Below are 15,237 nucleotides of genomic sequence, written 5' to 3'. Positions count from 1 at the left end.
TTGGTTCCCTTATTAGTAGTCTCAGCAAAGATCAAGGACTAAGTAGGCATAGAGACTAAATTATTCTTTTATGCCTAGGTGTATTCTTCCAGTCAGGGTTAGGTACACCAGCAGGGCAATGCTGCTTCTTACTTTTAATAGTCTATGGATAAACACAATAATTCATTCTGCAGGGCTGTCATAAACACTATATTAATTTAAAAATATATTTGAAAAGAGCACAGATGGCTGTAAATACACACATGCAAAACCAGGAATCCTTAGCTAGAAAATCAAATTTTGCTCATTCACAAAGGGTCCAAACTCTGGAGTATTCACTGGTAGAAATAAACATTAATATCGATTAAAAAAATGTCCTGAGAAAAGCCTGAATACATTTTTTGGCAAGATTTCAGGGTTTGGTCCAAATGGAATTGAGGAAATAATAGAAATAAATCACTCTTGATAATTCAGATTCCCAGGCAACATTGCCTCTCTGAATTACAGAGATTGCTCCACACAGAGTCCTTTGCTGGGCAAACAGGATGTTTCTAATGCCAAAGGATGCTGTCTATATCTATTTACATACTTGTCTAAACCTATGTGGTATGTGACGGAGTTACATAAACTTTTTTTTTTTTGCCTAGCTGTTCCTTTTAAATCAATAGGAGGAAAAATGAATTCTGTAGTCCTTATCTTCAATGTTAGTTTCCTCTCCCTTTCTTACTATTCCCTACATGCTCATCATCTTTCAACCTAACATTTTCACACTTCACCTCTTGCCAGTGATACATGTGATGCATCTAAACTGATGTATGTACCAAATGTTTGCTAGCTCAGTAAGTAACAGATACAGCACCTTCAGAATATTGTTCTTTGGTCTCCAGTTTGAGAAATGATGCTTATAATTAAATACATAATACACAGTCAAATAAGGCAACACAGTCAAATAAGGCAACAAGTCTTGTTAAGAGATGCTTTGTGTTTTTGATTGTAATCACTGGAGTATGGGTAATTTTCACAAGTGGGAATTTAGCATCAGCGATAATAAACTTTTCTGTTTGTGTAATTACTTAGGTGGTAGCTTTGTGGCACTACATAAAGCACCAGAATGGTCATTATACTTAACACCAGAGTGAATGAGCAGCACAATCATAATGTTACGAGTCTGGCAGAGAAACCAAAGCAGGGAAACCATCTTTATCCTACAGTGATTATGTATTCTGGAGCAACAAAAATTATACAAGATTATACTGTATCAAGGCCTCAGCTGCACTCAGCTATCATGTGAGACATACCTCTTAGAACAGATCTATACTGAAAAGCTAGATCAACCCAGCTATGTCACTAAGAGGCATGAAAAATCCATACCCTGAGTGGTGTAATTAAACCAACCTAAACCCCAGTGTAGACAGTGCTAGGTTGATAGAAGAATTTTTCTGTTGCCTTAGCTAATGTCTCTTGGGGAGGTGGATTAGCTATGCTGAAGTGCTGCAACTATGCCGCCGTAGTATTTCAAGAGTAGACAAGCCCATAAAGATCCCTAATTTAAAGGAATGGGACTCATTTTAGTCCCAACATTCCCTATGTTCCACACAAAACTGGCATTTCCTCACTTCTACTGTTGAAAATTACTTTGCTCAAAAACAGAGACTCATGAAGCTGAAGTTAGTGGCACTGAAAGAAGGAATCTCACAGCATTTTAAAAGTTTCCCATGTGATTAATTTTTGTGTCCCTAATTTTGTTTTTATCACACTGTACATTCCATTTAGGGCCTGGCAGGTTGAGTGGTATTATGGGATAAGGTACATAGAATAACTTCATTTTTCATTAGCTTATCTAGGGCCCTATCAGAGTTAAGTGTTTTTCAATCAGCAAAGACACATTTGTCTTTGATTAATTTTATATCTCTGGTTAAGTTAATGGAAAGTAAAACAAGATATAACTGAAACAAACCCCAAAATGAATGGTTTGGGGATTTTTTTTTCTACTTCATAGTCAAAATCCATCAACAGAGAAAATTCTTCCTTTCTAAATTTCTAATTTTGGGGATTACCTCTCTCCACTAAATGATACAGATTCATTCCATGAAGTGGCAGGAACAGAGATCTGTCTGCTGGTCTACTGAGATCGGCTTAAATTTTAACTAACACTTTCAAAGAGGAGAAATGATGAGTGGCAGTCTCCTTTGTGGAAGTGAAAAAGAATGTGGTCTCAATTTTTAAACAAATAAGGAATGTAACTAAATGAAGCATACAATTATTGCAAGAGTGTGTGGAAACCAGATAATTGTATTCACAATTATGGTAAGGATAAACCAAATTAATAATTCAGGGACTGATGCTCCTCTGCTCTACAACAATGTTTTACAGCTGTTTAGGAATTCTACCACTAAGTGGTGTAACAGTGGTAAATTGGGCCCCAATGTATTTACAACATATTTTCAAATGTGTATGCTGTGCCTTCAGCTCAGTTTATGAACTTACCAACCTAAGAGCGTTGTTTTTGAAGCAGGTGCCTAAAGAATCTAATTGCTTGGGTATCTCTGAAGAGAAACACACTCCTTTTTTATTTGAAATGCAACCTCTTTTCTCTCTCCAGTGGGTTCTTAAGATAGTCATATTTGGCTCCATTATGATTGATTTATACTCCTGTCACTTAGGGAAAATGGAACTGAATTTTTTAGGCAACAGAAGGGAAAGAAAGCTACAAACTCACCAAAAAATCTGACTGAAGCCTACAATAGTTCTTTTAATGCAGTGAGATTATTTTAGTAATATCAGGACGCAAAGGAACCTAGAAAGAATGGCTTGTGATACTCCAAGTAATGTTCCTCTATAGTTTGACATATACGCTGTTGAACAAATTCTGCTGTCAGTTCCACTTCTGCAAACTTAGTGCAGTTTGTCCCAGTATATCAGAGCGAATTTGTATCAGGACATCCATCTCCTGTTTTGTATTTTGCCAGAGCCACATTTCCGTGTTTTGTGAAACTGAGAGACTTTCACTGATGAAAATGAAATCTCAGCATCATTTGAGAATTCTTATGTAAAAATCTGCAAAATTCTATTGTCACAAAATGAATGAAAATGATATGAAATCATTGCAAATTAGCTTAATTTTGTGGAGGAAAAAAATCTGGTAAATCAGGACAAATATGTCATTCCACCCCCAAAATTCCTATTTTTGAATCTAAATTGTAGTTTTACTCATCTCTAGTCCTGTCTGATGAAAAGTTACAAGTTTGTCACTATGGGTCAGTTTTGTGTAGTATTATAACTCTGAACAGCCAGAAAATTCTGCATTTACAAAATAGTCCCCTAACAGTCACCAGTGAATTGTGACAGAAAAAAAAAAGAAAAAGAAAAAGGGAAAGTAAAGGGAATGTAAAAGAGAAAGACAAAGGTTATGCTCAATAAACACCGAGCCCATTTTTATTACCTAGTGAGTATTTACTTGTAGCCAGATAATCCCCCTCCGTAGATTGCCATGAGAGGAAACCAAAGAGAACAGAAAACTCTGTGGGGTTCTTGTCTAAGAAGCCACCCTTCAAGTGGGATGGGTTTGGAGTCCCACAGAGCTGGTAAGGGATGAGACCCCCCATCTCTGTGATCCTTGTGGTTTTCTGGTGAAAGGACTCCCTCCCCCATTTCCACTGAAAAAGGAACATTTTGCCTTAAATGACTGCCCATCCACAGGGCACAACTAGACCTTATTTGAGCCTTCAACTGCAGCTGGTAAGTAAAAGAAATTACTGCTACCACTTGGCTATCTGTGAGCTAAGCAGGTGATCACCCTGGGGAGCCTGCAGGTCCCTGGTTCAGTTTCTCTCTCCTGATGCTCCATGCAGAATCCTCTACAGCACCCCTTTCTTGAGGAACAGCACTTGACGAACTCCCATGAGGAAGTAAAGAAAAGACAGTGCCTTGTAGGTGGCATCTGAGCAGTTTGACTTGCATCTTTGTAGGGGACACTCTATCACATACAGGTACCAAGACTGCAGGAGCGTAGTGATAACGTTTGGACTCACAAACGGTTAAGCAACCTGAATGAATGTATAACTATGGGGCTGAATTCAAACCTGCTGAAACTCAACTGACTTCATATTTTTTAGAAGAGAACTCTGTAGTGAAGTAAAAGCAGCAAAGAGTCTTGTGGCACCTTATAGACTAACAGACATTTTGGAGCATGAGCTTTCGTGGGTGAATACCCACTTCGTTGGATGCATGTAGCGGAAATCTCCAGGGGCAGGTATATATAAGCAAGCAAGAGGCAGGCTAGAGATAACGAGGTTAGTTCAACCAGGGAGGATGAGGCCCTCTTCTAGCAGCTGAGGTGTGAAAACCAAGGTAGGAGAAACTTGTTTTGTAGTTGTCAAGCCATTCACAGTTTTTGTTTAATCCTGAGCTGATGTTGTCAAATTTGCAGATGAACTGGAGCTCAGCAGTTTCTCTTTGAAGTCTGGTCCTGAAGTTTTTTTGCTGCAGGATGGCCACCTTAAGATCTGCTATGGTGTGGCCAGGGAGGTTGAAGTGTTCTCCTACAGGTTTTTGTATATTGCCATTCCTAATATCCGATTTGTGTCCATTTATCCTTTTCCGTAGAGAGATACTCTGTAGTGAAGATTCATTGTCACCTGCCAATTCTCACCTCTATTTTTCAGTTGCTGGTATCTTTCTAAAAGAAACTGCTTTAGGGCTGACATTTACCACGCTTAGGCTCAAGGCCAAAGGTGCAAATTTTGAGCCGAATGAGTTCAGTTGCTTTTGAGTCATGTGAGAGGGATTGGGTGCCTCATATGTACCAGATGAAATGTTTGTGTTTGCATAACTCCAAAACAGCAGAAATTTCAATTTTCTCATGTCCTTGCTGAGGAAGGAAAACCATTCAAGATTGAATAAAATTGCTCAGTACTTTTCAAGTTATGAATATTTAAAACTAGAAAGTCTGTGTATGCAAGTTAGAGCGCTTTTCTATTTATTTATAATCATCCTTGAGTGATTTCAAATGTTGGGCATGCTCAGATAAAGGTGCATCTGTTGAGGGCTCCCACAGAAAGAATGCACTTCACTAAGGGTTTTTATTTTAAAAAAGCATCAGAGAAGCTAAATGTAATATATAAATAAATATTGGTAATATAGTAATATGAAGCCAGACAAATTAGATTACAACTTTTTGCGTTTTCTACTGCAAAGTTAACTCTACTACATTCCACGTAGATTAAAAATATCCACTTTTTAAATTTCTTGATTTTTTGTGCTTGCTTTAGCTATGTTAACATTGCACGAATGTTTGATTTACATTTAATTAACAAGAAGGGAAGGTGAATTATTGGGCATTCCAATGTCATCCTCATTCATATAAAGAGATTTCTTTCCATTCAGAAAGTTTATCTATGGCACAGGTTTAGATTAGTTCATCGGTCTGTTTGACTTAATATAATTGTTACATAGTTACTGTAACAAAACATAATATTTCAAAATGGTGAGAATGGTTTTTGTCACAATTTCCATAAACTGTAATGAGAGCAGCATAGCTAAAACCTCACACAGTGTTTTGAAAATGAAAATGTACTGCTTCGTATTCACAGATTAAAATATGAGCCATGTGAGTAAAGAGCACATTTGGGGGATGTGTGCATGGCTATGTAACTTACATTATCTGTGAAAACAACAACATGAGTAATAACTGAAATTGAAGTTTTGGCTACTAACATAACAGGCAAAATTCTTGTTTTCCTTACTCATGCTAATAGACAGGGGCGGTTCTAGCACGGCAGCATGCCGCTGGGGACGCTGGGGGCATGCCGCTGGGGGCGCTCTGCCGGTCGCCAGTCCCGCAGCTCCAGTGGACCTCCTGCAGGCGTGCTGGGGCCTGGAGCCACCCCTGCTAATAGATCCAGGAAAGTTGATGGAATTATTTGTATGAGTAAGATAAGGAGGATTTGGCTCAAAGTACCTTCTGTTTTCTTACTAGGAACACTGGATGCCTCACTAATATCACTGGGACTCAGAGCTTTACAGCTATTTTCTTTTTGATTAATGCTGCTTGAATTAATTCAAATGAAGTGCATTTAGTAGTTCCATTAGCTAACATTTCATTTTACCATCAGTAGATTTTTTCATCTTTCAATCATGTCATAAATGGGAAAGGCTTAGCTATAAACAGATTGAACTGTTAGAACTTTATAAAAGATAAAATATGTTCACTTACTGCCCTGATGCTTTCAAAGTGTCCGCCTTCCTTCTCAAAATCAATTGGCTGCCCATTCAAAGTCCAGTAGAAAGTGACATCTAGTGTGTTGTCATGAATGGCTTTGCAACTGAGGACAATGCTTTCTCCAACGGTTAACTCGGTCCTCTTGGGAGTCAGGTCTATCCTTGTTGGTTCTTGAAAACAGAGAAGAATTGGTAATAATTAAATGCAGGCCTTGTGATAGTCCAACATCAATATAACATTTGCTTGAATTCTATTTAATTCTAAAAGCCTTGTCAGCCTGCTGGGCTGAAGGTTTTTGCGTCTGAGTACACGGGGTCAAACACTGCACTGTGGTATGTGGGCCCACAGTGGGGAAGGAGCAAAGACGGGGGAGAGACAGCAATAATCTCCTCATCTTCATGAAAGCAACAGGGCACGATCTCAACTAGTCACCACAGGGAATGCTGGGAAGGGAGACCTGCTACCACACTGGCTGGTGGATTGTCCTCAAGAAATGGTGTTGCCAACTTTCGTAATTTCGTCATGAGCTTTACAATATTATTATTTTTAAAGTACCAGCTCCTGGAATCTTGTGATTATACAACAATCTCAGCTTTCATTTTTAAAAAAAGAGTGTATTTCTAGCTCTCATAGTTGCAGGGGAAAGTTTGAAAACCTGAACCCTAAAGACTCAAATACCAGAAAACAAATAAAAAGATATAGTGGGTTTTATTCATGATTTGTATATGCTTGGCATTGACAATAATACTGGGAGTGCAGTCCTCTAGGTAGAAGGCCTGTCCAAATGCACTACAAGAGCTAGTCAGTATGAAGGGGACAGCAGTATGTACTAGCAAGGGGCATATACTCTTCTCTTTTAGAGAACAGCAACCTGGGACCAATAGTACAACCTGTGGCCCTGCTTTAAGCCATCATCCTCAGCAACTTTAGGGCTTGAGCCGTCAAGGTGCAGAGCGCTCTGGTCCTAAAAGTCACTGTAAATACTCACATACCCAAACATGTGCTTAAAAACTTTTCTAGATTGGGCACAGAGTACTCAGCAACTTGCAGGATTGAGCCTCTCCTACTGGGTGAATTGAATCACCAGCGCCATTCTGCTCCCTCACACCCAAGTGTAAGCTCAGTGCCGTTCAGGATCTGGTTCTTTGTAATGGTCAAGTTTGAACTACTTCCCCTGGATAGCCAGAGATTCAGTTGCTACAGTTATGTGTCAATAACATATAGTTGCTGCCCATTGGAAGGTATCTCTCATGAATCTTTTGAAAATGCCCTCTGAACTGTCAATTATTCATTGCTGATTTATAACTCGGAGTGAAGGGCTGTGTAAATTTAAGATAACTGATCTCTTATCAATAAACTAGACATCACTTGTCTAAATAGCAACCCAGTGGCTGGGAAACTAGTTGTAACTGAGTAGTTAGAAAACAGGTAACGATCTGCTGGGTTTCTAACCTAGCCATTTCTTTTTAGGATTTCTGTCATTAAAAATAGGACTTTATCGCTATACTTTATTCACTGTGTGCATGTAGAAAGGATAATTATTTTTGGCAGCTAGCACGTCTAAAAGCCAAAGATATATACCTCCTTATTTTTCTCTCTTTTCTTTTACATACAGAATTAATTTAATAATTTGGAAGGATTTAATTTATGTACTAGTTTTTCTGACACATACGCATCATAAAACATTATGAGCATTTATTAACAGAGGGGAAGCAATTGTTGGCACAATCTTTGGTAAACTCTCTGGGGGCAGGTACTGTCTTTTTGTTCTGTGTCTGTGCAGCACCTAGAACAATGGGGTCTTGGTCCATAACTGGGGCTCCTGGAGTTATTACTGTACAAATAATCAATAATCAATAAAAATAAATAATAATAATTAATAACGAATCGGTGTAGTTTTCCATACCTTTAACAAATACCGAGGCTACAGTTTCTGCAGAACCAAACACATTTTCTCCTTGGCATAAGTACCTTCCTTCATCAGATTTGGAAGCATTCAGGATTTGTAGGCTCCCATCTGGAAGAACAGTTATCCTGAAAATTATAAAAAATGTTTGTATCCTGTAATAGCATGTACCAGCTATCTCAGACATAGGCAGGTTCCATGGTGTTATCTTTTAGGACTAACAAACAGGATTAAACATTGCTGCCATTGTGTGCAAGGATGATCATTGAATCCTCCGCTCTCAGGAAAGGATGCAATAAACCTATTTTATTCCCTCTGCCTCCTTAACTCAAAATAGGCTCTGGGAGGAATCAGTGGATTAGTTCTCCTTTGACACTTAATGATGGTGAATTTTAATTGTATATGATCCTTGATACTTTAAAATTTGGCTACTACACTAGTGTTGAGTGATATTTCAATATTAAGCAGAAGCTATTCCACCTGAAACTAACAGTGACCTTAAAAAACAAATCTAAGAATTATGACAGGTAAAAAATAGAAGATGACTGGGAAAGAACATACAATTAATTGTATTTGGCCAAAATATGATTTATAGCACTTGCTCTACACAATGCAGGACAGGGATAGAAATGAGTTCTGGTGGCTTCTGTTTCCTCTTTATTCTCCGGAGTATTGTGTGGGCTTGATTCTATAATCTCTGTGAGTAACTTCATTGAAGTCACAGGGAATTCATGAGAAACATGCAAAATCACACCCTCTGTGTTGCGTGGTTGAAATTTTAGCCTTGTCAAAACTGTACTAGAAAAAGAAATTTGGATTTGAAAAGGTGGAAAATAAAACACTGTTGACACTTTTAATATTCCAAAATTTTAAATTATGTCCTCCTTCTGTGATCTCCTATTCAAGTTTTATTACCTTTTTTATTTTTAAAGTAAAACTTATTGGGCGAGATTCACCCATGTGATGTGAGGTCAGTGCAAGATCACTTAATTCCTATTATGAGGGCATTAGTGGGAATTAATTGGTGTATCAGTCTTGCACTGGTCCTCTGCATAGGGGAAAATTTCACCCATTGTAGATTGTTATTATATAAACCTCTAGTGCTCCTCTCTGCCTACACGCAAGGAGAGTCTGCACTCACGCATTCTAGCCAGAGGTGGCACGAGAGAGGGAAATGCATCTCCAGGGGACACTCCTTCCTATTTCCCAGTCCTACAAAAGTTTAAGTGCGTTTGCAGGTGCTCTGTGGGATTCTGCTCATTTGAAGGGGGCAGAAGTGAGATGATGTTCTTTACCAGATCGTTCCTCCGTCACAAACAGCAGAGTACATTACTGCAGAGACAGCCTACCGTAAGTTACATTGCTTGGTCCTCCATACTGTGGACATTCAAGGAGCAATTGTAAGTAGGGGGACAGCAGCCTCCCCAAGTCCCATGAGGTTCATTAGCATCTACAGAATCTAAACCTGATTTTTTTAAAAATTAGTCCTTATGGTTGTGAGGAAAACCTTTCAAATACCAACTAAGTGCAAAGTGATGCTGTGCTGAATCTGCTGCAGACAGAGAGGCTGAAACAATAACTGCAGGAGAGGTGTGAATCCCTCTTGTCCAGTCATCTCAATAGGATATAAACTCTGAAGACTGTCTCTGGGGGACAGTATCATTAACATCATATTTGATAGGAAGGGGGTGAGATGAGCAGAAACCTGTGTCTTCAAATCCCAGGAGGCATAAAAACCAAGAATCAGTTGCAGAGTGTTAAAAGAGAGAATGAACACATTGACCATTTGCTCTCCTCTTGGCCCTAACTGCTTAGCTGAGCAGAGCCACCCCAAGGAAAAGACTATCAAGAATGTAAGGAGCTATGGCCCTATCCTGATTAACAGGATTCACCCTGCCTCCAGTGCAGCCAGTAAAGGGAGAAAACCCCATCTGAGGAAAGGCAAGCCTGGATAGAAAGCTGAATTATAATTTGGAGCAATTTACTTAAAGCATTTGTCTCAGTAATGTGTACTAACTAAATTATCAAGGCAACTATGTAGTGTTCCACCTGAAAAAAAAATGTGCTGCGTTACCGTGATCATGAAAAATACTGCCCTGTTATTATGTATACTCCACAAGATTTATTGGGGAGGAAAAGCAGAGTCTCATTTTAATGAAAAATGTACTACCATTTATTTCAAATATAAAATTGGTCACCACTCTCAGCAATGCAATATAGCAGCATAATAGTTTCCAGAAGAAAGAAGGGGCAATGAAAGGTCAGGCCAGCTCTGTACGTTACCCACTGCACATGGTGACACTATGGTGACAATATTTTCTGTCTTTCTTTAGGCAAATAAATCACTGTATAAGAGACATAGGATTTGTTGAAATATGGCATTGTGAGAATAACAAAAAACATGATCACATTAGACAAATATCACTAAACCGAGCTGAATTTTCTTAAATTGTTATCTAACAAGTGAATACACCTGAAACTTTGTTATACAATGTACCTTCAAAGTAATAATCTAATTTAGGAACTGACAGTGATTTAAGACACATTCTTCTTTGCAGTGAGCAGCTCATTTTATTTTCCTTTTCAGGATGCTCTGTAATCAATGCAGTTAAACTAGCGTATCTAATATTACAAGACTGCAAAATGGTGATGTTTTTCACCAGTATAGTGTCAGGTCTAGGTATATGAAAAGCCACTTCAGCAATGTTTACAAATTATAAGAGTTTTTACAATCCAAGTTTTAAAATGAAACAGTTTTTTCTTTAAGAAATTTTGGACAGGGAGAGCTAGATTTTAAGGGAGATGACTTAATGAATCTTATGAACAATGCCAACTACATTTCTAGCGATCTCACAGCTCTTGTGATATAAAAGATTGACTTGAGTAATCAAAGGGCTTGCAAGCAGGTCTGCTGGTAAATCAGCTGGTAAGGAACTGGAAGGTAAAATAAATGACAGGGTTAATCATTATAATTTTCTTTTTTGAGCTTAGGCAAGATAGCAGAATGATAGCTCTATTAGAGACTGAAATAATTTGTTTATCCACAGACCTGGATAGGCAGAGGTAGTGCGACATATGTAGCTTTAGTGCAGACTTCTCCACCCTGACCTGCTAGTGTCAACCCTAGAGAGACCACCTCCAGGGTATGTCTATACTTGAATTTTTAGATGCCTTTTATAACATGTATTAATTAACATGTGTTATCTGATACAACAGAAATTCCAGTGTATACCCTACACCAAAATTTGTCGCAGGATGCAGTTACTTCTTGATAGTCCTTTTAACATTAGGCTGCAAGGTTTATAGATTCATATTAATAGATTCCAAAGCCAAAACGGACCATTGTAATCATCTGGCCTGACCTGCATAACACAGGCCTTTCCTAAAATAATTCCTAACTGTAACTAGCAACAAATGTCTGTTTCGACTCTGCACTATGCCCTACAATTGTGTTATTTAGCACAGCAAAAAAGCAGAGTAGACATAGGCTAGGAGTGCAGTTTCAGTGATCACCCAAAGGCTTGGTTCTAAAACTAAGGATGATGGTGCCAGTTAGTGCTGGTGGCTTTTGAGACATGTACACATGTCCAGTAGGAAATGGAATAACCACCAAACTCATTTAACACAGAACTCCCATGAAATGGCAACAAATTTTGATTACTGAGTTGGATCACAGATTCATAGAAATGTAAAGCTGGAAGGAACCTTGAGATGTCATCTAGTCCAGCCCCCTGCACTGAGAATAACTCTGACAGGTGTTTGTCCAACTTGTTCTTAAAAACCTCCAATAGCAATGATTCCACAACCTCTCTTGGAAGCCTCTTATAGAGTTTAACTACCCTAATAGCTAGGAAAGTTTTTCTAGTATAAGAACATAAGAACGGCCGTACTGGGTCGGACCAAAGGTCCATCTAGTGATCACTCTCCTGCCATCCATCTCCACCCTCTGACAAACAGAGGCTAGGGGCACCATTCCTTACCCAGCCTGGCTAATAGCCATTTATGGACTTATCCACCATGAATTTATCCAGTTCCCTTTAAAACGCTGTTATAGTCTTAGCCTTCACAACCTCCTCAGGTAAGGAGTTCCACAAGTTGACTGTGCCCTGCCTGAAGAAGAACTTCCTTTTATTTGTTTTAAATCTGCTGCCTATCTAACCTAAATCTCCCTTGCTGCAGATTAAGCAGATTTCTTCTTGTTTTATCTTCACAGGACGTGGAAAACAACTGATCACCATCCTCTTTATAACAACCCTCAACATATTTGAAGATTGTTTTCAGGGTCCCTCTAAGTCTTCTTTCCTGAAGACTAAACATACCCATTTTTTTTTAACCTGGGCTCATAGGTCAGGTTTTCTAACCTTTTGTTGCATTGCAGCAAGTTCAAAGCCTCTGGGGAAACCTTACTAGCAAAGCGCTCATTCATCCATATCTGGAAACCATCTCCTAACCATGTTTTTTCCTGCAGTGTCCATACAGATCTCAGACATAGTTCTAGCTTTGCTGAGCTGGGGGGAAATTAAGGCAAAATCCTGGTCTCACTGAAGTCCCTGAGTGTTTTGATATTGACTTCAGTGGCTTAGGATTTCACCATTAGGGTATGTCTGCAGTACAGCTGCAGCTACATACCTAACGCAATGCAGTGTAGACACTTCCCACATTGACAGAAAGGGTTTTTCAATGGATGTATTTTATCCACCTCTGCAAGAGATGGTAGCTAGGTTGATGGAAAAATTCTTTCATCAACCTAGCTGTATCTACACCTGTGGTTAGGTCAATCTAACTACGGCATTCAGGTTGCGAAATTTTTCATAAACCCTGAGCAATGTGTAGTCTACAGCAGGTCATACTCTTCATAGCAGTATCTGATCTTATTACCTCCAGCTCTTTCCTGTGGAGACTGTTATTAAAGGACTTGAATCACAGAAAGTTGTCATTTTGATACTGCTGTATAACTGACAGTGGACTTTTCCAAGGAGGAAGACACATGTTTTTTGGTTATACAGTTTGTTGGTTTAGAAACTCGTTTAAAACACAAGGGCAACCCTGAGAGGTGCTGATCACTTGCAGCTCCTACCTAATGACGTCAATAGGAGCTGCAGGAGCTCAGTACCTTCCAGGATTGGGCCCTGGGTTTAGAGGAGACACAGGTAGACCTTTAACTGGATTATATTAGGGAAAAGTAAAGCTACAAAACTTACATTTAGATGAGTATTTTTATCTTGCCATTCTAGGTAGTAATTATTGAATAAGAAAAATCGGGCAAAATGTGTATTGGTGGGAGGGTTAAGGGTGGAAGGTTGCATCTTCATACCCTTTATTTGTTTTGGTGTGTGATTTTATATGTTAGGTGGGACTTAGTTTTTATATTTCCTAGAAGAGTAATCAAAGCAATTAGGGAAGTATGAATATGGAATTTAGTTAAGGAAGAGCCTAAAGAAAAGCTTTGTACACAGTGCAAACACATAGTGACTGGGTAAGAGAAACCAGAAGTGACTAAAATGGTTACATTTCCTTTCTCCTATTTTTCTCATTCAGCTTTCAACCAGGAGTCTGAAACTGGTTTGTGTGTATGTTAAAAATGGGAACTTTTCAGATGCAAACTTGGTTGAGAAGCAGTATTGACTAATTTAGCCCACGGCCTTTCACATTGTTCTGATCTGAGCAATCTGTCATTTCACATTAGCCTGGATATGGAACCTGTCACTACCCTTAAATGTTGATTGCAGGGAATCAGGACAAGTATTTGTAAATAGTTGAAACCTTTGCTTCTCCTTGAATGTCTGTAAGCTCTCTCTCTCTCTCGCTCATAAAAGCTCTCATAGGAACTGAGAATCATAGATTCCTAGATCAGAAGGGTCCATTGTGACCTTCTGTATAACTCAGGCCATAGAACTTCCCCAAAATAATTCCTAGAGCAGATGTTTTAGAAAACAGTCTTGTTTAAAAAGTGTCAGTTATGGAGAATCCACACCCAGAAAATTGTGTCTGCTGCTGGTGCATATGTATTCTCTCTGCTGTAGATGCACAGAGATAGTGGAGTGCTGTGCTGGAGGAAGGAGGGCACAAGAGACATAACAGGCAGGCAGGAGAAAAGGTGAGAGGAAAGAACAGAAAGCAGCAGGAGCTGCAGGGAGAGAGGAAAAGCCTCTTATGTACCTCTCTAGCACCCCAGGAGTCTAGACTGATTAACACCAACTTCTCAGGGAGCTTCCTGTTTCCTGCTGCTTCCCTGAACCCACTTGAGGAGAACAGGCAGTCAGCTGAAGTAGTAGGAGCCAGTTAGGCCCTTAAGACACTGATATCTTCCCTCACTAAGGCCCTGCTACCAGCCTGCTTATTTGTCCCCTTCAATTGAGTGTTGAGAGCCACTATAGCTGGCACAGAACAGCACGTCATGAATGAAAGAAGAGAACACTCCTCTGAGGCAGCATTCAGAAAAAGCAAGCAAGCAGGAAGGAGCTCTCCTGAGATACATAAACACAAATGTTCACAGTGGACGTTCCGGCCCCAGTGAGGATGTCAGTGGTGAGGAGATGCCTGATCTTCCACTTAGAGTGCAGGTCATCTGGCAGCTACTGCAGCATCCATCTCAAATGGATGTAACCATGTACATTCCTGAAGAAAAGTGTAGATCAGAGAAGAGTGTGGTGGAGGCGCAAGAAACAGCTGCTGCTGAGTTTAGTTCCTTAAATCTAGATAATCCAGGACTGTGGACCCACTTGAGAAGTAGCCTGAGGGACTTCCTTGTACTGCATGGGCCACAGCAAGTGAAAAAAATCATGTTCCCCAAAGACAATGAAAATAGAAATTTCCATCCAACACATTACTGGCATGAAATCCCCAATGGTGACAAAGTGGAAAGGCCATGGCTTATATACTCAAAAACGCAGAATGTTGCATACTGTTTTTGTTGCAAACTCTTCCAGTCTAATGTTCCAGCCACACTGGGTTCTACAGGAACAAAGGACTGGAAAAATCTGTTTAGAAATCTGGCATGCCATGAGAAGGCAGCAAATCACCAGAGAGCATTCCATAGGTGGAAAGAATTTGAGATGAGATTAAGATTAAAGGCCACCATAGATGATCAGCATCAAAAGAAGATTGCATCAGCATCTCTTTACTGGCAAAA

General features: G+C 39.4%; 1 protein-coding gene across 2 annotated transcripts in view; it reads right to left on the bottom strand.

The window, feature by feature from the left end:
* CNTN5 (contactin 5) overlaps nt 1–15,237 on the bottom strand; it is a 965,708-nt gene that overhangs the window by 94,522 nt on the left and 855,949 nt on the right. For both annotated transcript variants that reach the window (XM_039485717.1, XM_039485709.1), the window contains 2 exons: nt 8,106–8,233; nt 6,194–6,369 (listed from right to left, as the gene is read on the bottom strand). In XM_039485717.1, coding sequence (XP_039341651.1) covers nt 6,194–6,369; nt 8,106–8,233 — 304 coding nt within the window. The remainder of the gene's footprint in view (nt 1–6,193; nt 6,370–8,105; nt 8,234–15,237) is intronic.

The sequence above is a fragment of the Mauremys reevesii genome, linkage group 1, assembly GCF_016161935.1.
Source record: "Mauremys reevesii isolate NIE-2019 linkage group 1, ASM1616193v1, whole genome shotgun sequence".
In the NCBI taxonomy this organism is placed as follows: domain Eukaryota; kingdom Metazoa; phylum Chordata; order Testudines; family Geoemydidae; genus Mauremys; species Mauremys reevesii.
The sequence above is the reverse complement of the archived record's forward strand: the minus strand, read 5'-3'. Positions and strand labels throughout refer to the sequence as shown.